Source organism: Onychostruthus taczanowskii, unplaced genomic scaffold (assembly GCF_017590055.1).
Source record: "Onychostruthus taczanowskii isolate IOZ18803 unplaced genomic scaffold, ASM1759005v1 scaffold41, whole genome shotgun sequence".
NCBI classification, from domain to species: domain Eukaryota; kingdom Metazoa; phylum Chordata; class Aves; order Passeriformes; family Passeridae; genus Onychostruthus; species Onychostruthus taczanowskii.
In genome coordinates, this window is record NW_024501571.1 from 2018779 (window position 1) to 2043260 (window position 24482).

The 24482-nt window shown below is 43.4% G+C and overlaps 1 protein-coding gene across 2 annotated transcripts in view; it reads right to left on the reverse strand.

Annotated features, from left to right (window-relative positions):
• The window catches only part of ELAPOR2 (endosome-lysosome associated apoptosis and autophagy regulator family member 2), a 93652-nt gene that overhangs the window by 24637 nt on the left and 44533 nt on the right, over positions 1–24482 (reverse strand). The window contains exons 2-6 of one of the 2 annotated variants that reach the window (XM_041413388.1): positions 20259–20379; positions 6519–6714; positions 5687–5834; positions 3050–3136; positions 615–720 (exon numbers count right to left, since the gene is read on the reverse strand). In XM_041413388.1, coding sequence (XP_041269322.1) covers positions 615–720; positions 3050–3136; positions 5687–5834; positions 6519–6714; positions 20259–20379 — 658 coding nt within the window. The remainder of the gene's footprint in view (positions 1–614; positions 721–3049; positions 3137–5686; positions 5835–6518; positions 6715–20258; positions 20380–24482) is intronic. The other variant, XM_041413389.1, reaches the window with a different exon arrangement.

Sequence of the window (24482 nt, forward strand, 5' to 3'; positions counted from 1 at the left end):
TTCTGGGTAAAGCACTGAAAGAGATCCATCTGTAACTACTGTTTATCTGGGCTTATGGATGAGAGCAAACCAGTTGTATAAAACAGCATAAAAACCACACTCAGTTTCACCACTCACTTAAGACACTTTGGCTTTGCTAACTTTTAGGTCTTTAATCTTTATATTTCAATTAAAGTCTGACCCATCTAAGAACCTTATATGACACTCCCAGTTTTATTACACTTAGACCAGGACCAAAAGAGCAATTACATATAAAACAGATAATTTGAATATTAATTAAACTGCCACAGTATGACTTATATCTATTTATCACTGTTGAGAGGCTTACCAATAACCACAGTCCTTCTATTCTACAATAAAGAAAACCTGGTTATTCCTTTTTCTCTGTTTGCTAATCCAGTCTTCTCCAGTAGATGGCAACATTTTCCAGATAAACTAATTTTTCAGCCTTTCCTCACTGTGAAGTTTTGCTGTTCTGTTTCTACCCTTCAGAGGAGGAGAGGGGGCATGGGGTTAAAAAAAGCCACTTCAGCACTGTAGGCACAGCAGTAGAAATAGTACTTGGCAAACATTGTGATAAAAGAGATAAAACCTCAAAGACAAATTCTACTTACCTTCAATTGTGATGTTCTTCACTAAAACTGGTTTTACAACTTTGGAGCCCATGAGAATCCCTGTTGTTCTCCAGTATAATATATTGCTACCTGATTTTAGAGTTACCTGGAACAACACATGTGAGTTAGCAAACATCCCCTTGCCAAGACATTGTTTTATTTCCTACTTCCATTCAAATTTCTTGCATCCTAGTAGCTTTTACCGTGCTGTTTAGTGGGTCAAGAGGTAATGGTAAAACAAGACAGATGCTGTACAGACATATCTGAGGAGTGCCAAAATGTGCTTTATGAAAATGTTTCTCAACGCCCCAGTTGGAAAAACACCAAGAACTGTTTCTGACCTTGTTGTAAGCAGAATTTGGAAAAAGCTGTTCCTGTCTTTATCCAATTACCCCTGGCACTCAAGAGCTTTTATCTCCAGCCTTACGTTCAAATATAGTCAATCAGTTTGTTTTTAAAGCCTTGAGATACCCTTTCATGAAGAAGCTCAACATGACCCAGAGTTTGAAAATCCAGTTCACAAGCGAGTTTTGATTATAGGTTTTAAAAAACAAGCTCTGTCTGCATGTAACAGTACCATGACCAGTAAGCCAGGCACAAACCATGCCTATCTCCAGCAGCAGTCTCATCCCCCCTGCTCACTTCTGACTGCAAACAGCAAATGAGATGCAGAAAACAACCTGGTTTCTGACTGCCCTGACCCACTTGTTTTCATGGCATGGTGCAGCAAGTGACTGCACAACCCCTGTGGAAGGGTGGTGGGTTGGTGGCATCACAGCTGAGGTAAAGGGCAGTAGGAAGGCAGGAAAACTCATCCAGCAGCAGTTTTCGTGCCTTCTGCCTTCAACTCTCTTGTGTAACTACTGTATCACTCCCACCAATAAAAGCAGCAGGTTCACCAAGCCTCTGCCTGGCCTGGTATTCCATATCTACTAGCCCAGTACAAGGTGTTTAGTGCCAGTAGCAGGACAATGGCCTGAAAGTGCTATATTTTCACACAAGAAGAGGGATAAACTCTACCAGCATAAGGGTCCAGGATAATGCGATTTACAGCAGGCCTGGCAGGACCACAGTTTTTGTTCACTCAGGATAAAGAGTTGAAAAATTTAGCAAAGTGGAAATAGACCATATTGCATCTCCCACACCCAAACATCTGCTACCCATAGGGGCAGAGGAGAGCTGAGCTATCACGTGTAACAGGGGAGCTGGGACCATGCTGAAACAGGCATCAGGTTGTGCGAGGTGAGGTACCCACCACCAGCCCCAATGCAGCAGGACTCACCTGCTGAGAGCAGAGACTGGAAAATTGTGCTCACAGAAAACACTTTGACAGCATTTGCATAAAAAGCCCTTCAGGACAGCCAGCATCATCATCTCACCAACTCATATGTCTACATTTCAGCCAGCCATTCCAACAACTTTCATAGACAGTGGGAACACTTGCACACCCCAGATGACAAGTTCAGCTTGCACCATCTCCCATGCAGACTGCCTGCATCCCTCAGCTCACCCAAGTCAATGCCCTGGCCCTGGATCTACCTCTCAGCTCATGCCACTCATCCTTCCTCAGCCAACATTCCAGCCTCCCAGTGTAACTTGCACTGGTCTTGCACCTGACCTAACAGGCACTCCAACCAGAGCTGGCTCAGGAATACAGTTTCTCCTCTAGGAGGGAAAGCACACCATGGAAAACAGAGATTGTGCTGCTGCCTATGCCCACAAAAGCCTTTTTCTTCTGGCATAATGTCCCCTGTGCTGGGCCTTTGCTGCTATGGCTCTGGGGACAAGGGTGTGATGGTGTAGTGGAAGCCAGGTCTTGGCTGATGAGCTGGTTTGCACATGATCCTGTGAACGTGATGTTCACAGGGCCAACTCAGCCAGCTGGGTCATCGGCCAGCCACAGGGCTCCTATCCCCAGCATGGACAGGCTCATATCCCTGCTGCAGGAGCCATCCTGGTGCTGCCAGCTGGTTTTTCACACAAGCCCCCATGGAGCAGAAGTTGGGTGCAATCCAGCTCTTCTGCACACACTTGAGAATGAAATGCCCGTCCTGCTTGTCTCTACGTACACACCCCACTCCCACTGCTCGGCCAAGACACAGAGAATAATCTTGTGTTCTCATGAGCAAACAACTGCTGTACAAGATTTCAATTACAATCATGTAGAGTGATTGTGGCATGCAGATTTGCATAAATCTATTTAACCTCATAAAACAGTTAATTCAAAGCCCAGGGAAATCAATACAAAGTCTTGCATCTATATAATTTCCTTTGGGATCAGCCCCTTAGGGATCTCCATGACTTTTCCCCTCAGTACTAGGAAAGCTCTGCTTCTTCAAATGCATTGACAGGAGCTGGCCCATGTTTGGACAGAGGAAATTACAGACATTTATAAATGGAAAAAAACTTCATGAAGGAATTTTTCATGCACTTACAGAATGAGAGCCCCATTCCCCATTGTCTGTGAGCTTCACCCATTTGTCTGCTGTGGACTCCATTTCTTTGCACTGGTCATTTTGTATCTGTTAATAAAAACACAACATCAATGACTACAATCAGGGGCATCTCTCTGTCAGCATAATGATTTCTGGGAATTTTAAGATTCACCTCTGTTCCTCTTGTCTACATATCTAGACAGCTGCTTTGCTTGTGGCAAAATAAACCCCCAACTTTCAACATCTGCTATGGCTTAACAGTGCCTCCACCAGCCCCCTCTGACACAGATGGTAAAAAAAGAGCAGGATGAGATGATCTCAGGCGTGTGCTCATGCTATATGGGCAGACAAGGATGCTGAGCATATTGTATTGCTGCTTCCTCCTTCTCCTGAGCCTACCGAGACTTAATTCTCTAAAATCCAGAGGCTTCCAAATCATAGGGGAAGCAGGAGTGGATGGGCCAAAGCTGGAATATGAAGTGTTTTCTCTACAGCCAATATGTGCTTTGCCTTTGGCCTGCTGCCACCTGACCTAGGGATGAGAGTAAAGCTATCAAGGCAGAGGCAACATGCCAGGGAGAGTCTGTCTTGGCAGAAGGGGCAGGTTGGCTGTCCCTTGCCTGGGTCCAGGGCAGCTCAGAAGCATTTCCTTACAGCAGAGTTTGGTGCACTTCTTTCTTCCTATACCTGTCTTCTCAGATGAAAAAGTATGAAGTGCCTTTGAGGCATGAGATCACACACTCTGCTTTTATTGCTCCAGGGAGAAAGGTCACTTCAACACTTTCAGACACTTGACCTGGAGTCAAGGATCCTCCTTAAAGTTGCTCCAAATCAAATCTGAAATAAGCTGTGCAACTCCACATCCTCCAAAGCATCTATACAATCAATTCCCACCTAGACCAACTGCATTAAGGAGAAGAGGCATGAAGAAGCACCTGTGTAGAAGGTAGATCCCTACTTGTGCAACCTGAGCTACAGCACCCTCTTGTCTTGGTTCCCACCTGCAAAGAAGGGGTAAGAATATATAGCCTCTTCTCATCAGGTGTAAAGGGCTTCAATATGTAAACAGAGCCAAGGAAGGGCAGAAAAACACCTCACCATTTCCCAGTAACCTGCCACCGCCACTGAAATTCCACTTTCCAGAGCTAAAGTGTCATTGTTAAATATATGGAACCACAAAGGCATGCTGGAGGAAAAAAATAAAAAGACTTTTACAGGAGATTTAAATATGGCTTCCCTGAAATACTGAGGCTGACTAGGAATTTATGGGCATTTCTATAAAGGGCTGCAGCACTCATTGCTTCTTGAAAAGGGGATGATAAATTCAGAGAAGGCGAATGAGTGGGATATGGATAAAAGCAATAACCAAGAAGCCATTTTCAAAGCCAGTGCTCAGAGACACAATATATGTGCTCTATTGCAGGAGCAGATCTGCCAGTCAAGCAACTGGGGCTGGGATTCATAATCCTGGCATGCTCACCTGACAGCAGAAAGCATAGTTGCTGCTTTCTTCTCATGAAGAAGGCAGGATAGCTTAATACAAAACAGAAATGGCTAAATAACACTGTTACCCAAGTACAGTAGCAATCTATCACACTGATGTAGCAGCATGAAGGCACCTCCAACAGGTAATTTTTGTCTTCCCTTTTTGGCTCTACTAAAGATAAGGATACTTTGCACTTTTCCCCCAAACTTCAATAGATATTAACCAACACAGGCTAAGACTTGTCATTCCTGTGAGGTGCCATGGGCTGTGTCTTTCTGATGAAAAACAGAGCTTGTCGACAGATAAAAGGGCAGTAACAGAGGAGACTGAAAATTTCCAGTCATTTGCCTCTCTTGAGTCACCCTCCCATTACATTTTTTTTCTGTCCCAAATGGCAGGTACATGACAAGGACAGTGGAAACTTCCAGAGCGCCTCAGTAATGTGGGGCATTTACACCCCACTGCAAATCCTGGTGCTGGGAACCCTCCAGCTCACTGGACAGCAGTCAGTCCATCCAGGTGGGCAGAGAAGGGTTGCCTTCCCCATTCTGGTCACTGCTGACCAGAGAGTTTCAGCAATTTGAACACACTATGGTGCAAGCCCAGCCAGGCTGTTCCCATGTCAGAGCTAATGATCCCCAGCCCCTCCATTTCACAGCACAGACACACACTCAGAGACTAATTCCTACTGAAAGTCACCTGAATTTCTCCTGCTTTTCTTTTCATCTTAATTACTAAATCACTAGGACACAAACTGACCTAAAACTAAAGGTTTCCACATAGTACTACCTGGAAGAAGTCTTTTTAAATGTCAAGTGCCTTCAAAGGCATCTCCAGTCAGACACCCCTAAACAGGAGCATCTACCACCAACACCTGTCTTGCAAAAGGCTGGACTAACTGGGGCAGTCGTAACCCCAAATGGCAAAATTCCAGTCCATGGCAGACAGGATCAGTTCAGACTGAGTTTTGAAGATTAAAAAAATGCCACAAGACAGTATAAGTGACAGAAAGAGAAGCAGAATTTTTTGATACTGTTCAGCAATGACAAGCTATGGGCATGCAGGGAACTTAAAAGAGGGAAAGCTGCTGCTAATGATCTGGGGTGAATTCTTACAATATAAGGTTGGATTCACCATTTAAAAGGCCTTACAAAAAATTCAAAGAAGATGTTGTTGTCAATATACTGGTATTCAAAGAAGACAGAGCCGGATTTCTTCAGGTGCACAGCGTAGATGAGAGAAACTGTACAGTCATCCCTGTTTGACTCTATGTAATTCCCTCGAGGCGTCCATGAAGAGCTGATGAACATAAACAAAACAAGCCTCAGCTGAGACCACAGATACTGAGGAGACTTTTTGTACACTACTACACAACAACATGTTACATAAAAAAGACCCCAGAATCCCAAAACAGCTAACTGCAGTGACTTTTTAAATTTATTACAGGATCACAATTTATTTTTCAGATATACTAAATATAATAATTTTATTTTACATCTATTTTTATATGTTACATGAATAATATAAAATATAATACTTTTCACTGAAACTGTGCATGGGAAAGGATATTGTATGAAAAATTTAGGACTCAGCCCATATAAGAAAGGTTTATTATCCACAGGTTCAATATACCTTCAATTACACTCAGAAACAGCCTTTTGCAAGCACCACAGGTCTCCAAATAGGCTATAAAAGGACCTTTTAGCCACATTCACTATACCATGACCCTGGAGCTTTCCAGCTACAAATAAGAGCAGCTCCAGGCCGGTCTTAAGCTCACTGGCTGCCGATGAGCCCGAGGAGACCATGCTGACAGCAAAGAGATGAGGCTCCAGATTTCACCTCCCAGCCACTCCTGTCTGCCACAAGCAGGGCTGGCTACCCTCTGCACAGCTCAGATGAGGCATTAAGCAGCTTTGTGCTGCTGAGCTGTCCCAGGTTCACCCACAGCTGCCTAAGCCAGGTGCAAGCAGAGCTCCTCACTTGTTGCAGCTGTCGGCTTTACTCTCGGACGAGCCGAGCGCCGTGTCCATGAAAGTCGCCACGTTGGAGAATCCTGCTGGCAGCTCATCCCACTCGTCAAACTTGATCCCGCTGCCCAGGGAGTAGGTCCCCTCTGCACATTTGCTGCACACCTGGTTCTTCATCTCCAGGTACTCACCAGAGGCACAGGAGAAAGCTGGGGATACAATAATTTACAACATAGGAATGAATTCATCAATCCTTATTAATTTCTTTTTTTTTTTTTTTCTGTCTGCCATTTAATTAATTAAGATTGAACTTCCACTAAAGGGAACCAAACAGAATGTCCCAGTCCCAGGAACACAACAGCAGAACTACCAACATCAGCTGCAAAATTGAGATGTTCACCTGGGTTTTCACTGATGTGGCAGCACTGAAACCAAACCCCAGCGACAGCTCTTGATTTGCAGCTCGCCTCCATTGGCAAAAGAAGATTTTTAGAAACAAAATCTCTATTGTGTCCAAAAGCAATTTGTGAAAATGAGGATTTATAATAGAGTTCTCCTCACCCTTCCTCACCCAGCTGTTACACCTTGAACTCAATTAAAACCACCAGTACTTGAGAGCCAGAACAGACTTTTCTCACTCACCTAAGCTAAGGAGGGCACACAGCAGCAGGCTGACATCATATAACACTACAAACCTTGGCTGAGAGTAGCAGACCTAATCCAAAGGCCTCTCCATGTTTCTCCTCACGTGAACCACCCACAAAGCCTCAAACATCTTGCCTGATATAGACCATGTGGTCTTGGAAAAGGTCACCCACAGGTTTGTGACTAGAAGATGAGGATCTTTGATTAGGGTGACATTAACATGCTGAGAAAATAACCACTGGTTGTCAGCACAGCAAAGACATTATTCAAAATCTGTGTAATTAAGGGAAGTACAATTAGGAGGTATATTCACAAAGTGCCTTTTTTTTTTTTTTCCGATGTCTCTAAAATTATTTCCTCCAAACAGGTGTATGCTGCTTTTCCCCCTGATCACATCTCTGCCTGCTAAGGGAAGAGTATTCCCATTATGAAACAGAAACCTGGACAGCAGCTGAAGTCCTGTATGCCCACACAACCCCACGCCTGTATCAGGAATCGTAATTCCTGCCTGGACACTCGTTTCAATGGCAGGCCATCCCACTTTCCCTCAGTACCATGCTGCATCCTGTCCTCTTTGAGACTGAACATCCTAATGGAAAACAAATGAGCACTTTCTGCAGCCCATAGTACTTCCTACAATGTTTGCAGATTTTTTAACTACACCAGCCAAGCCAAAGCAGGATCCAGAGCAATGCACACAACTCACATCCCTAGAAATTATGAGATTTTCTTGTTTCACACATGCCACATTGCACAGTGACAGATCTTTCATACTCTTTCTTTGACAGACATAAACTCATTAGCCTGAGAAACTGCAGGATGAGACCAGACTGGCAGCCAAAGTGGTGAAACTGGCCCAAAACAATGACGTTGGTTGAAGTCCCAGAAAATGTGGTTCCACAGATGTGCCAGTGTTTATCTAAACTGCAGAAAAACTTGCTTTATTATAAGCACTTTGATTAAGTCATGGCTGTGTAACATAAATCTCCATCTGAATCCAACTAGCAGTTCTGGCTCCCATTTCTGTCCCAGTACTAGCAGGATTTCTTTCTGTAATTGTCCTTGATGCGTGCCACTGGAAAGCAGATTAAAGGTCTATTTTGATGGAATGATCTGCCAAAGGGTCATTTTTCCTTCTTGGTCGTATCAGCATACTCTGAATTTGAACCAGTGGCCTTCAAACCAACAGATTTCTAACCCTGTTGCTCACTGGTGATGGACCAAGAAGGAAAGTGGGCAGGATCCAGGGAGAGATGGGTGTGAGAATAAACAAGGAAATCCTGTCATGATGGATTTCTGTGAAAGACTGACAGACAGACAAAAAATCCACCCTCAGTGAGGGCAAGTGGTTCACTATAAGCAGTGGCACAGGAGGCAGAGCTAACACCACTCCTGACTGACTGTGTGAGCTCAGCTCAAGCCACAGGATCTCCCTGCACCTGGGCTGGGAAACAGCTTTCTCCAGAGATTTGGGCAAAAGCAGTGAACACATCCCTGTGTGTCTGAACTGCGACCACACTTCGTACAGCTTTTCACCTTAAATATATAAAGACGTCCTGACTCACTGCTTTAGTATTATTAATAAATCTTGCTTTATTTTTTCCTTTTGAAGGGTGCAGAAAGACGCTATCAGGAAGGGAAGCAGAAAAGTAAGCTCTCTCATGACATCTTTGAATTCTTTAACAGTTTCAACTTTTTTTTTTTTAATAAAGCTAAATAGCAAGAAATTGAGAGTGCTGCTTAACCATTCCAGAATCATGAAATTCAACTAAGGAGTCAAGAACCGTGAGCAATTCCCTGCCATAATGAAGATTCTGAGGGCAGCAGAGCCTCCTCTTCCATCACAGTGAGGCTGAGCAGAGATTTTTACTCTAGCTGAACTAACATATTTTAACCCCTTGCAAACTGATCATTTGAGAGAAATAAAAGAGTACAAGAGATCAGGCCAGCTGCCATGCAGGACACATCATCTATCTCTCACCTTCCAGGAAATAGGTGAGCCTTTCTCTTATTTAGGTGGGGAATTACCTTCTTTCCTTATTTAAAAGGCAGCAGCATTTCCCATCAAAACACATCCCCCTGCAAGCAAACTGGCTCTGAGCATGCCAGCTGCTTGCCAGGTTCAATTTGGGGCTGAATGTGGCTAATGGCAACATGAACCACTTTCAACATTGGAACAGATGCAACATTTGGTCTTGTTCCAGCTGGAGAAGGGTGGGGAGGAAATACAGTGTGTGGTGAGCATGAAGATAGTCTCCTCTCCTAGAGTCCCATAATTTGATCTTCCATCAGGGGGGTGACAAAAAGCCAGGGCAAACTGTCTTTAGTCTAAAATGCATCAGTTCAAGAGTTCATCCCAGCTGGAGACAGGAGATCAGTCACTTGTGGAGGGACAGAGCACAGACAGCTGATCCATCCCAGGGCATCCCAGGAGCTTCTCCTTCCTGCAGCTGCTCCATATCACTAAGACATAGCTGAGCACAGATGCAGCAGTTCCCAGCAGCCACAGAAACAGCTGGAATTGTTGCAGCATCACTGTATTTGTGAGGGTGACACACACAAGATGCTGCCAACAAGAAGGGCTGCATCAAAACTTAGGAAGTTAAGGAGTGACGCAAAGTTTTGGGAACATAAATTCTGTATTTTAGGAGTGTGCTCTGATTTGTCCTCCACTAAACCTTCCTTCTTCAGAATTCAGAGGAAAAATTAGTCTTCCACATTAGATGAAGATTCTGTGAACACCCCTGACCCCAGAGTTCACTTGTTTAGGCATTTGATACTTAATTTTCAGAAAAACTGTCTCTATTGACTAAATGGACATCACTATTTTCTGTCCCTCTCTAACTGCAAACTTTACTATTATACCTCTCAAATATCAGTTTGGGTGTTACACACCAACTTACACAGAGCAAAGCACAGAAAAGCACATTGTGAAGACCGAATGTGATCTTTCTTTCTGAGAAGAAAACTGTGAAATGCATGAAAAGATTTAATGACTTGCCCCACCAGGGGCATTTTTAAAATTGGAAGAATATTTCAGAGGCAGTTAGGAACAGTGTGACACACAGTGGTGCTGGACACACTGCTGCCGTTGGAGCTGATACAATTATTGGTGATTCACACCTGTAGCTTTGCTAAGTAACTACAGAAGGAAAAAAAATGTTGTGGTTTGTACAGGCAACTAGTCTTTCTCACAAAAAGATGCTGTAAAGTACTGTTTAACTAGACATTGCCACAGGCAGCCACACACATTCCTACACACATGCAATAAAGCTGACAGCATATGCACTTAATAAAAAATTGACATGAGATTCAGTACTAATAGCCACCACTGCAAAAGTCTTGTCAAACAGACCTCATTTCATTCTGTAACAGGATTACAAGTCACTTGATAAAGGTGATGGAGTGGATGTCATAGGCTGAGGGTTCCTAATACAGTTACCTTAGTTTTGCATGTCACTCTGATGAAGAAAGGTGGTGCTGCACAACACCAGCAGGGAACACCTTGAAGGGACTGAGAACTGCCCTTAAAGGGATTGAGAACCTCAGGTGGGGCTGTCAATTACAAACCACCCTTGAGCAGGGAGGAAGGGGGCAGCTTTGCCTGCCCAGGACTGAGTCTGGTTTTTCTCATTGATCTCAACGAGTCATTTTTCTCAATGATCTGCAGGCAAAAAGAAAAGGAGTGGTATCAAGATTGGCAGGGGAGAGACTGTTACCAAGCCTGAGCCCACTCAGTGTGCTTTAGCAGAGCCAGAGGTAAAGACAAGCTGCCGAGGGCAGGGAGTGTCAGCCCTGCCTGCAGAGGGCTGAAATGTATCCCAGAGAGCAGCAAGCTGAGGATGAGAGCAGACCCACCATTCATCAAGAGCTTCCACTGCCAAGGCATCCAAAAAAGTCGCTAGTGAGATCTGGATAAATTTAGAGGTACAGGGAGAGATACGTAGGATGAAACGTGTATGACAGGGAAGAAGATTGTTATAATGCTGCATATATATGTGATTTGGCCTTTTTATGAGGTCAGTACAAAACAAAAGGACTTCAAATGGTTTTAAAATTAGAGGTAATGTCCTGCAGTAAGGGACAGTGCTTAATCTACGTAGTTCATCACAAGAAGATTGAGAGTCAACTTGATTAATATGTAAGCATCTCCAGGGGGAGAAAACACAAGATCCTGCTGCACTTTTTAATCAATCAGACAAATGCATAAGAGCTACCTTCTGGAAGCTGAACACAAACAAACTCAAATTGGAAATAACGCACAGATTTTTAATAGGAGGAAGGGCTGATTGTTGGAACAATCTGTCATGGCATGTGATGGACCCTTTGTCTCTCAAGTGTTTCGTTCCATAACTGGATACCATATGGAAGAAAAGCTCGTGCCAAATACCCATTATCAGCCCCACCATCAGCCCAGCTGGGTGTATTTTAATGGTCTGTGAGGTCAGACCAATAAATCTAATTAAATCCCTTACTTTTAAACTCTGTGAGTGAAGATCAGTGGTGCCCTGCCATGAGCCCACACACCACGAGCACTGGGGCATCCTGAAGCAGGAGCCCTGCCCATGGTGTAACCACTTCCAAGGAGTGCTTGCAGTCCATCACTTGGCACATCTGATTGCACTTTACAATCACTTGCCAGACATGGAAACAACTCCCCAAAGGGCAAAACAGACCATAAACAAGCTTGTCTCATTTGCCCTTTGACTGCAAGTCTCCAGGGTCACATTCTGTCTTTTGGTACTGCGGTGATCCTCTTGGTGATTTTGGTGGACTAGGATCAATATCAGTTGGCAAATATCTCTCCTACTAACTGACCATAACATTCTCACATTGCTTAACTCTCTGATGGTGGGGATCAGGGCAGGATTATCAGGAACAAAGATTGACAAACTGAGTAGATCCTCACATGTAAATGGCTAGTCAGCTTCTCCTGAGCTCTCCATTCCTGTTTCCTCTGGAGTGTTTTCTCATGTCAAGTATCTTTCAGATACTACCACACTGTGAGAGGGATCAAAATATTTGAGATTTCACCAGAAGATTAAGCAAAGCTGTCTCAATACCCTGAACCCTCCAACACCAAACTATAATGTATTCAATTGCTTTCCTCCCTTATGCAGCCCTGGCCACTCAGTCTTACCTCTCTCTTCATCCAGCTCCCCATCCCACACCACTTGGACCCACTACTTCTGTCTCCACCACTCTTCTCAGCAGACTTTTTCCTCCAGACATTTCTTACTTAACAATACCTAAAACAATCTCAGGTCTTTTGTTTATTCTGTTGCCACTGAACACATGCACATTCATGTGTATTCTTCTGTGTCTCCCTGGCTCTCAATAATTAGGATTTAAAAAAAAAAAAAAGACAGAGGACTGGATTTTATCACGTTGTACAACATCAGAAGGGGATAGCAATTGAGCAACTCTACACAAATCAATGAAAATACAAAGCAAAAATAATCTCAAACACTGGTTTTCCATCTCTCCCCTCTCCATTCCTGTGTTGTTCATCCAAAGCCCCACGATCTGGGATTCAGGTGATATGCTGCCATTTCCTGCAGGCAGAGTCAGGGCTGAATTGTCTCAGTCTCCCATGGGCAGAGGGGGGAATATGAGGTCGGCAGCATCAGGCAGCTGTGTCTCAGAACAGCTGCTGTTTTCAGCAGACACATGCCACAAGCCTGGAGGGCAAGATGTGGCCAAGGACAAGCACATGGAGGTTTTTCAGTGATACCCTGGGGCATTGGGGTCCACACAACATGGAACCAAAGACCAACTAAAATACAGAATGAGGAGGGAAAAAAAGGAGGAAGACAAAGGATGAGAGGAAATCATTGCTTTATTATTAATGTTTCCTATAATCATGCCAGCTTCAGAATGTCTTCTGTGAATAATTTATACAAGGCTTCTCCAATAGACTGTGAATAATTGATGTTCGTTTTCTTCAGTCATTATTTCCCAATGTGTTACCAGGAACAAGACTGAATCTTAATTAAAAAAAAAAAGTCTGTCTAGGCTGTTTAGCCTTGAAATGTGATCATACTGAAACCTCATATAACTTGGGGAAGAGTACATTCTGTGGAAACCTTTGCATTTCATAGGAATACATAATTTTTTCTTTTATCCAAAAAATAATGAAATACAGCAAAGCTTTTTTCAGTTCACCTCTTTTCCCCAGCTGGCCTGGCACATAGAACACTTTTATTATCACTTTATTGCATCATTTGCACACTGAAAGGTGTGGGTTTGGAATGGAAATGATCAATCCACAGCAGTGTGGTGTAGAGAGCAGGAATGCAGCGATCACCATGAAGTTAGGAAGCACTTTTGCTACCAGGGTCTCAAGAACCATCCCAGTGGAGATGGCAGGAAACAGATCTGGAGGTGAGTGAGCAGCTCTCCAGCCCCTACTGACTCCACCAGGCATATTTTGATGGCTCATCAACCAAAGTGGTTCTAGTGCCCTTTGATGGTCTCTGCACATACACACAGTCCTTGCCTCTCATCCCTCTACCAAGCCATAACAAATCTCAAGGTCTTGCCAGGTGCTTCCGTCTTGAAAGAGAAATTAGTGACTCAGAGGAATTTCTTTTTAATTTTTTAATTACATTGTGTACACAACCAAGGTGAAGAATTCATCAAAAGACACTAAAGCCAACCTTTCCCCTCATAAACTCAGTACACACATCAACATGCAGTTCCCAGTAACTCTTCCCCAGAGAAGAGAATTAAATTGAGGGTTCAGTGCAAACTCTTCAGCTTTTTAACTGTTTACCTATTTTGTTTTGAACCTCTGCTTCAAAAAGCCAACAATGTGACTCATTCTGCAAAGACAGTCTTGCTCATGCACAGAGTAAAAATTCTGGAAAAAAATACTTGTAAAACTGGGGTATCTCACATGGAAATGCCATGAAGTCCAGCCTCAAGCTTAGCCCAGGTGAGAAACTAATACCATCAGCAAGACTCACATACCTGGCTGGAGTCAGGAACACGAATTAGCAGGGATGCTCTAAGAGGAACAGGAATAAACATCTGCTTGAGTGCTTTGCTAAATCACAGCCTTTCAACAGCAGCTCTCCAACTGTGCTGTGCACAACCCTGCTAGCTGAACAGCTTTTCTCCATGGCAGCCCTGCACTAACATGTGTGTGCACACAAAATCTGCAGATGCCCACTGACTGCAGGGGATTCAGGAGCAGGCCCAGTTCTTACCTGCTTGGGATATCCAACTTTACCAAAGACTGAGAGAACATCAAACTCAAAACCTTCATTTAAGTTTTCTGTTATGAAAGAAAAATGCTAAAACTCCTGCTGATCACTTAAATTGGCCTTAAGTGTTATAAAGCATACAGCCTTAAAAAGGTCATTTTGCCTAATTGAGTCTGCAATTAGCAGGAAGATCCGAATCTCCTCCTGTGGTATCCTGGGAGCAGATTACACAACTTAGAATACACAACAAACACAGCAATAAATCAGGTCAAATTCTGCTCTCAGACTCCAGTAAAGCCCATTATAATTGAGGACAGTCTATTTTCTGAAGCTGGTGGAGCTTATCACATTTCTTATTTGGTACAGGCTCACACAACTCACTCCAAAACTGAAGCACATTTCTGATTTCAAAGAAGTTGCTCCCACCTTAGTGGCACCAGGTGAAGGGGCACTTTGCTCAGCAGAGCCACAGAATCACAGAACCATTAAGGTTGGAAAAGACCCCTAAAAGCATCAAGCCAACCAACCATTAACCCAACACTGCCAACTCCACCAACAAGCCATGTCCCCAGGTGCCACATCTACATGGTTTTTCAACACTTGCAAGGATGGTGATTCCACAACCTCCCTGGGCATCCTGTTCCAATGATACGATCAAGGTCTTCTACACTATCAACTTATTTTTTTACTCTTTTCTTAAGAAATCTTCCTGATTACAACTGGCATTTTGATGCTGACAATAATAATGACCCTATCAACAATTTTTCCTCTTGAACATGGCAAATCCAACTCCTTTAAAAATGCTCTATTATTTTCACTGTAATTTCTTTATTATGCTCACAGCACTATAAAATGAGCAGACATTTATGAGACAAGGTACAACCTATTCTTGCCTAGAATGGGAAAAAATAACTAATATTCTGTGGAATAAGAGAGTTAATATACTAAAAGAAGATGAGGCCAAAATGTGAACTTTAAGCTCTTTTTGGGCAACAGTTATGCTGAGATGAGAATATCAATGCACCTGGGCACCCCCTGAACCAGGTAATTGGGCTGTACTAGGAAGGAAGGGACTCCAAATTCAGACTCTGGAGTGTAAAACATGCAGCATATGGTCAGACTGGCAGAAGAACCTTATGGTGGCCACAAAAACAGACTGCAGTGCAGTGTCAGCAGGAGCACCAAGCCAAGTGCTGCTCCCACTGCCAAATCACAAAAAGTCCCAATTAAACACTGCCTACAGCCCCACACAAAAACAAAGGGCTCCCAGAGATCCCAGCCATAATGGGGTGCAGGAAAGGGCTTAGCCCTAAGCAAGCTGCTCCCTTTATTGGACTAACATCAATATTTTCCATTTAAAAAGCCAAGCAACTTCCCTGATGGCAGTGATCCCTGTCAGCTAAACTCCCTTCCTGCTATCAGACTCATGAAGGGATCAGAGGGAGATCTGTGGTAATTAAAAATGAAGGAGATCAAATTAGTAAAGCACGTTCCCAACTGTCAGGAGTGACTCAGAGATCTGGATTCTGCTGAAGGAGGCTCTCTGTCTGCCACTCCCACCTCCATGTATGTACCCGACCTCCAGAACAGTATTGGGAAGATACGCAGAGGGGATACCTTAAATGGGAAGCACAGGAGAGCCAGAATAGCTCTAGAAGTAATAAATATTACCTTTCCCCTGGCCAAAATCTTTCTGGACTTTTAAGGCATCTCTTCATAGGAAGCCTTGCAATCATGATATGGCAGCACCAAAAATGAGACTCAGCTCTGAACAAACAGAAACCTGAGAGAGGTGCCCAAGCAGTCTGGTGTGGCCATGACACAGGGGACACAGGTGTGGCCAGCCCCACAGGGTGACCACTGAGGTACCACACCACGCTGAATGGAAGAACACAGGCTGCAGGGTCTGAAAGTGGTCATGATGAAAGTGGTGACTGCAGCCCCATAGAGCAAGGAGAACAGAAAAAAAATAGAGGGGAGTGAAATGCAGAACAGGGCACATTGCCACTGCAGAGCTGCTACTGCAGCTTCCCTCACATATCTGGGTCACTGCATAGCAGGACCTCCTACAGCACCACAAAAATCTCTCATGTGAGCCTCCTCCTTCCTTCCCACCTCCCACCCACACGGGAGAGATGTGGAGAGCAGGAGGGCTGCAGGAAGGGAAGGTGGATCATTGTGCTGCTCTGTGCTCATGGAAAGAAAAAAGCATAAAAATCCTTCTCCTAGTAACCAGGTCATAAAGCAGTCAAAATATGACAGCCCTGTCTACTATGCACCCCATGACTATTTTTCAGAGGACACTGTCTTCTCTGCAGGTAAACTGTGCTGATTAAGTTTCTGAAGACTCAAAAACAGGGTAGAATCCTGGCAGGTTTCAGAGCCTACAGCAGTTTCAGGGAATGCTGAGGCTGTGCTCAGCAGGACACAGTCAGCTGTGATTTGCAGGTCACTGTGTGCTTCAAAATGCAGCAGAGCTCAGAGACATCCAACCTAATTTTAAATGGTTTCATTTAAATGAAAAGCAGTAAAACACAACATCCTGAAAACGAGCACGTCAGGACACCAACTGAGCTCTGATGCCACAGTTCAATTGCTCCAGATATGGGAAGCACCTGAGCTAACCCATTTTTAGCAATCTCAAGTGTCTTTCCACTCCACTGGAGGCCACAGTCTAGATGTATTTACAAAGCAGGAGACATTTAACATATTGGTATGCCATCTTTCAAATTTCTAGTTCAGGCACAATTTAAAGAGAGCGACTGCTGAGCATTTGGAAGAAGGAGAGGTTGGCACAGTATTCTCAGGATTCAAAATTAATGACAGCCTGCACATCACTTCTCTTTTCAGGGAGCAGTAAAGATCAGTGGCAGATATTCTCAAGCAGCAGCATTTCTGAGCAGATGAAAACAACTGTAAACATTGTGAAGTCAGCAGTGATGGCAGACGTGTTCCAAAACAATCACTTTCTCATATAGATTCCCTCATACCATTGCGTCAAATGAGGGCTCTACCAACCTCCAGGAAAAAATTTTAAAAAATCCCTAAGAGCTCATGGTGCTTCACAACTGCAACTGCTATACAAGTGCAACCCTCTCCTAAAAGCAGAGACATAGTTGGCCACAGGGTATCTCAGGACTAATAGATGCTGAACAAAACTTCTGAAGATAGCAGAACTCTGGAAAGAGGAAACTGGAGGCTGGAAATTGTCCTACCCAGAGTGATTTTACTGTGGGCCCTGATTCTGCAGGTTGAAGGACCAAAGAGAAACCCAAGGGGACTCCAGGATTCTACCAAATGCCAAAACAAGCCCCAGTTCCCATGTCCTGGCATATGTCCTTGCTTTTACCTGCAAGATGTAAGAGAATCAGAATAAATTTGTAGAATGTCCAGAAAGACTCAGCTCAGAGGATATGGCATAGTTCTAGCATTTCCTGATAGACTTTGGGATAAAATAGCACCAAGCCTAAGAGAGAAGGTGGGCATCTCAAGGAGCCATTAATGTGAGTTGTGTGCAGCCCCTGGCCAAGCCTGCAGCACAAATCTCACACTGCACACAATCCACAAAGAACACAATTTGTAGAAGCCTCAGATACAGAACCTTTTGTTTTCCTTATGCTGCAGAAATTCATGCTTTTAGTGTAAGAAGTCCTTGGTACAGCTGCTGTTTTGTCAGATGAGACAGAAGCCACCAGCTTAGAGAATACAACAAGACAGCAAGGAGATATCTGTCAGCATCTTCAACACAACTCCTCATCAACAACAGATCCCCATGTGCAAACTCTAGAGATTTGTGGGGCAGTCACTTCTCAAAAGCTGCCTCTCCCAGTTTATCCCCCTGGAGAATGGACTGTCAGCCAAACTCCATGCTGGTTAAAATATTTTACAGCAAAAACCACTACGTTAACCAAGCTGAATGTGAAAGGTGTTCCCTACACATTCCTACAGTGACCGACTGCTGTTGACAGATTCATGTTTTCAAGCTGAAAGACTGGTTGTTCTTTAAGCAAAAGGTGAAAGACTAAGAGATGAGAAAACCTAAAATTACTCTTGCCATCAGAATACAGCTAGACAGCCCCTGCTGACAGTTAATTTACTACAGACAGAAAAAAAGGATTGAACTCCAAGAGCCCAGGGAGATGGGATCTGAGGGGTGCAGTAAAAAAGTAAAATATCTGATTCTTCTCAAACCAGCTGAACTGTCGAAGGATTTGACACCAACACTACAAGGAGATGAGTTTCCCAGTGTATTTAACAGAATCCTGTATTTTCGTGTATAATATCAGAGCCCATCTACCAGGAAAAGTTTTCACCTTGTCTAGAAGGGGTATTGAAAAAGCCAGATTCATCTATTGTTTATAAACCAGCTGAATTCTCATTGGAATTGATTTAAGACCAGAAACAGGCACAAACAATAGAAGATGAAGAGGGAAGTGAACCATTTTTCAAAACCTGTAGCAGAAAGTTGAGGATAGTGTAGTGTTGCTGGACTTAAACCATTTATCAAGATTTAAGAAGAAATAATGTACGTCACAAAAAGATAGTTACACCTATGTCCTCCAGGGTACACCAAAAGTGGTTGCACAGCAGAAGAAATAAAACTATCTGCTCCTTTATAGTGCAGGCAGCAAAAAGTGATGGGCTTGAAGTACAACAAGGGAGATTCAACAGCAGAAAAATCTTTAACAGGAGGGAACATGAAAAGAACTAAATATATGAGCAAATATCTGCAGAGCTTCTGGGCTCTTCATCACAAGAGGTACCTGAAAACAGTCCAGCCAAACATCAGCCATGAATGACAGTCATTTCTACTACAGCTATTTGGGCTGGAAGGTGAATTATGGGATCACCTGAGGTGCTTCTCAGGTCTATATTTCTGTAATTGAAAAAGCACTTCCTAAGGATATACAGAGACTCCACATTTAAAACCCTAGAAACTAAATCCAAATACCAGGAATGACACATTCTCAAATGATGCTTGCAAGCAGTCAGAAACCTTCCAGTGATCAACACTGCTACAGAAAGCATTTATGTATCTCACACAGAGAAATGAAAATAAACCTTTCTCACACAGAGAAATGAAAATAAACCTTTAGAGGAGCAGAGTCAGAAGCGAGTAAATTTGACACCTGGTGCAATAGAACTGAAAAGATGTAGCCATTGTTCATCCTGTTTGTCAGATACAATAATTTATACCCCCTGGTATAAATTACTGCTAGGATCTTTTGTGGACAGAATTGCTAGAGCAAGGAAGTGTGATGGGAAAAAGCATTCAGACTCGGAAGCTACAAAACAGTGAGGGATGTGTTTGCAGAGCAGCAGTTTGTTTATATCTCCCAGATGCAAAGAACTGTTCCAACATTAAAAAAATGCAGAACCAAGTGATATAAAAATGCTCCAAGTTGTTAAAAAATAAATGCATAAATAAATACAATACAGGAGCTTCATCATAAAAATAACTCAGGCAAATAAAACATTTACCATTTCTTATGCATTCAGCTTATGAATTGGCTAAATAATGGAAATAATGAGAATGTGGACGCTATGCAAATATAGCTTGCCTACTGGTGGTCACCATTTTGGCCAATACAGCTGTAAATGACTGGAGAGCTGCAGAACTGGAGAGCAGGGCAGCTCAAGACAAGCAACCACAGCTCTTCAGGGGATGCTGTCAGGGACGTGCCTTGTCTGTGAATCAGCATGAAAGTGTACCTGCAGCAGACAGTGACTTTCATGGATACACTGCAAAGACAATCCCTGCTCCACATCTCCAGGAGACAGAAAGCTGGGCTGGAGGGGAAAGACAACTCAGGGGAACTCGGGACATCAGTGACAGCCCTACAAATGTAAACAGCACAAAAAGCCAGTAACAGTCTGTAAAATGAGAAGTCACAACATACTGCATTCCTTCCCTCTCACGGGGTCAGGTAGTCCAGAGCACTCCACTGACGGGTTCGGGACAGCCACCCTCCACCTGGAGCCACTGCTGTCGCACTCCGTGTACTCGAAGTGGTAATCTGTCTGCAAGCAATTACAAAGAGTTTCAGTTTCATCATAACATTTGCATATTAAGCTCATTAATCAAGACTGGGATTAGCAAGCTCAGCTGTAATTAAAGCAGAGAGGAAGTGGCTGGCGTGGAACACCCTGTGCAGCTTTGATGATTGCCGTGCATCACCACAGAGCAAGCGCGGCTCTCGTCAGATGCTGCGCAGCACAAATGCTAGGGCAGAAGGTGGGATTTGCTAAAGCACTTGACAGACAGGAGGCAGATTCCACTAGAATTTTTTTTCCCAGTCTCTTAGAGCAGGATTGATGGAAAATTTCTGTCCATCACAGTATCTGATCAACAGGAGCCAAGGAGGTTTCATCTTTGATCAATGGAGCAAGCCATACTTGAGCACAAGTCATCCCATGATAGGCCGGATGTGTAAGATGGATGGAATGATTCCTCCTGCAAGTGCCTTTCCCTCTTTGTCAGTTTCAGAGGAATGCCAGGCAAATTAGAGCAGATAAACCCAGTACTGGGATATCTGAAAATGTCATCCAGGGTCAGCTCTGAGGAGTATCTCAAGGCAGAATTGTGGTATGAGGGGAGATCAGTCCCATGGTCTCTGGGGCTGAGATAAGCCCTGGGCAGACTCAGTGAAAAATAGTAAGAAACCTCCTAACATTAGCTAGGAAAGAATATTAGCTATTTGTCTTATTAATAGTATTGATTCAGATCCCACATAAAATCTAGACTCACATTTAATTACATTTTTAGTTTTGTGTTTATAGCTCTGTTTTCAAATTCATAGCCCAGAAGTTTATGATTAAAATAAACCTCAGCAACATCTCATTTTTCAACCAGTTTGGGTGGAGCTGGCAGAAATGGTGAATAACCTTCTTCAGAGGGAACAGACCCATGTTCAAATAACATGCTCTGGCAAGCTCCATAAGATGGTTCCACATGAGCAAAGTCACCTCCAGCTCCCTCTGCAGTTAATCAAGGTAAAACATTGATCATGTGCCTATTTTAGACATCTGGGTACAAGGGGATAAGGAGGGGACAAGGAGATAACATCCTAGAAACACTTCTTTCTCCCCACTGGCTACAGAGGAAAACTAGCCAGCTAATTTGGATGGAGTTTCCTCCATTTCCTCAGGGGAACCCCACCTCCAACCCTGCACATCCCTTCCTGGCCCACGAAAGCACCACCAAAAAGCATGGTAACGAGGCAAATTTAACCACAGGCTTGATGTCTGAGAAGCTTTGGGGCAGCCTGGTGTGGTGATCCATAAAGTCTGGGGGGCTCCTTTCAGTTTATCTGTCTTCTGCAGGCAGGACTGGCCACGACCCAAGGAGGGGAGGCAGTGGCTGTGCCTGCAGCCCAAGGCACAAGCACAAGAGCTCTTCAGCTGCTGCAGCTCACTCTCACTACAGCAAACCCCAGCAGAGATCTGCCTTCCTGCCATGACTGCAGACATCAGGCCCTTATTCTGCTGCCCTGGGAGGAGATACTCTGTGCACACAGGGATTATTTTGGGGGCAATCTTCTCCTGCTCCTTTCCTTGCGACTGACATTGTACACGATGGAGCAGAAGAAGGGGGAGCAGGTGGATAAGGGTTGATCCATGCTGGCTCTGATATAGATTAGTTAATTCCTGCAAATATTCAGCTGACTCACATGGAGAAGACTTGCAATTCTCCTCATTTACTTGCAGAAAAACAAACAATACTGAGTTTAATACTTCTCCTACTGTTACCATAGTTCTCCAGAGATATTCAAATGTTAATAAAGTTCTACCTAAACATCATTAAAGCCTTTGCTATTTTGCATCCAGGTGCAAATAATAATCTGATTTCTCTGGAATTAATATTTTCATGGCTGAATAATTAACTTTGCAGCTCAATCAATGGTTTAGAATCCTAACTCACAGCACAGTGGAAAGGAAAACTATTTGTCTCAAAAAAACCAAACCCAGATCAGCACACGAAATATGATATAACACACTGCCAACTCTACAAATATACTCAATTATAATATGTATTTTCCCCTTTTCATCTCATTATGCAATCTTTCAGGAATACTTTAAAAATATTCTTGAATCATCTCAGTATGAAATCTGCCATAAGGCAATCAGAATACACAAATGCAATAGATTCATCTCCTAGTTCATATAACACAAGAAAAAAATGTATCTATCAAATTAAATATGCAAGACTGGAGTGAAGCAAAGAGAAGGACATTGAAGTGCACTGACTCTGACTTCCTTTCAGATCCATTTTCTATTTAATATCCGATTTTTAAAAAATTAAAGTGAGCAGTTTGGTGTCAACAATCCAGGTTGCTCTCGTAGCCACCCTCTCAAAGCACACTTCAGTGACATTGAGCCAGCAATGCAATCCCTCTGCAGCCAAAGCATGTCCCAAAAGTGGGGCAGCTGTGAGGGACACATCATGCAGTGCAGAACCATCCCCTCTAATGGCTGGATAACTGTCAACTATCAACAGGGATTCAAAATTCATGACACTAACAAAAATTATAAAGAATAAAAGGCTTCTGGTCTCCTTCCATGTTCAGGCACATGAGTCACATTTTCATCCCTCCATGGAAACCTCTCCAGCTTTAACCAGTCAGGTGAGGTTCCTGGAGAGACGGACCCAACACATGTCACTCCCTGTGTGCAGCTGTGTCCACAGAGGAGCCACAAGACTCAAAAGTTTGTACAGCAGAACAAGAGTTCTGTGTGGTCTCTTTCCATTACTTTTCCCTGTACTGTGCTCAGATCCTTTGTGGGTGAGTGCTTGGGGTGGGGTTTTTGTTTGTTTCTTTTCTATCTGACTTTCAACTCAGTTTTGTGTCTGAAAATACCTCTATGGACATGGCATTTATCTGGTAAGTGACTGTATTGAGGACTCTTCAAATTAACTTTTGCCTTTGGTTGCACACACATGCCTAGTTCCAAAAATCTCTGCCAGCTACCAATGCTACTCTCAGAGAATCAGAGAACCACAGAATGGTCTAGGCTGGAACATTAAAGATCATCTAGTTCTAACCTCCCTGCAAAAAAAAAATTGCCCAGAGAAACTGTAGATACCTCATCTATAGAAGTGTTTGAGGCCAGCTTGGATGGGTCTTTGAGCAACCTGGGATAATGGAAGATATCCCTGCCCATGGCACAGGGTTTGGCAGGAGATCTTTAAGGTGCCTTCCCAATACAAACCATTGTGTGATTCAATGATTCTATGAAACGAACACTGAGGGCCCATCTTTTATAGCCATAAATAGAATACAGAATTTTTACAGAAAGTTTTATTAGAGAATACATTTGTGCTGCCTCACAGGGACGACAGCTCACAACTTCAGCTTTAAATTCACCAGCCTGGCTCCTTATGGTGGGTGAATGTAACTGCAGGAATCTGTGGTTCAGCTACATGATCCAGCACCTCAAACTGCTTCAGCAACCTTGGTGATGTCCTCAGCCCCAGCACAGCTCAGGTCCATCCCTGTGAGCTGGAAGCACACCTTGGTGCAGCACCCACAGCTTCCATCACACACAAAGTTTGCAGGAATGTTTATTGGAAATTGCCCACTAATGCTGCTTACAGGGCTCAAAGCCTCTAATCTGCCTCAGGAATTTGAACTTCCAAATATAGAAGGCTGACCATGGAGCCACCACAGCACCATGGGACACTTACAACACCTTTGTTTCTCATGGAAAAATGCCATTATTTTGGGATTTCCTCACAGAATCATAGAATGGCTTATACTGAAAGGAACATTCAAGATTGTCTACTTCCAGCCCCATCACAGAAAAATTTCTTCACCCACCAGTTCTCTGAAGTGAATTTCATGGCAAATCCATTGCCAGATGTTATCTGTTGCCAGCTACTACGCTGGCTTTGCTTTTAATGTTTTTTCCCACTATCATCCACTCATACAGTAACTTTACATTTGGCCACAGGCCTGTTTTAATTTTTACTGTAATTCTGGCTCTGTTTTTTTTTTTTTACTTTTCTGCACTTGGCCTTCATCTTCTAAATATGTCCCACCTCCAGTTCAACTATAATTTCCTATAGCATTTCCTATTTTATTTATCATAATTCCTAAGGTTTGGTAAAACAGGTTTGAATATCA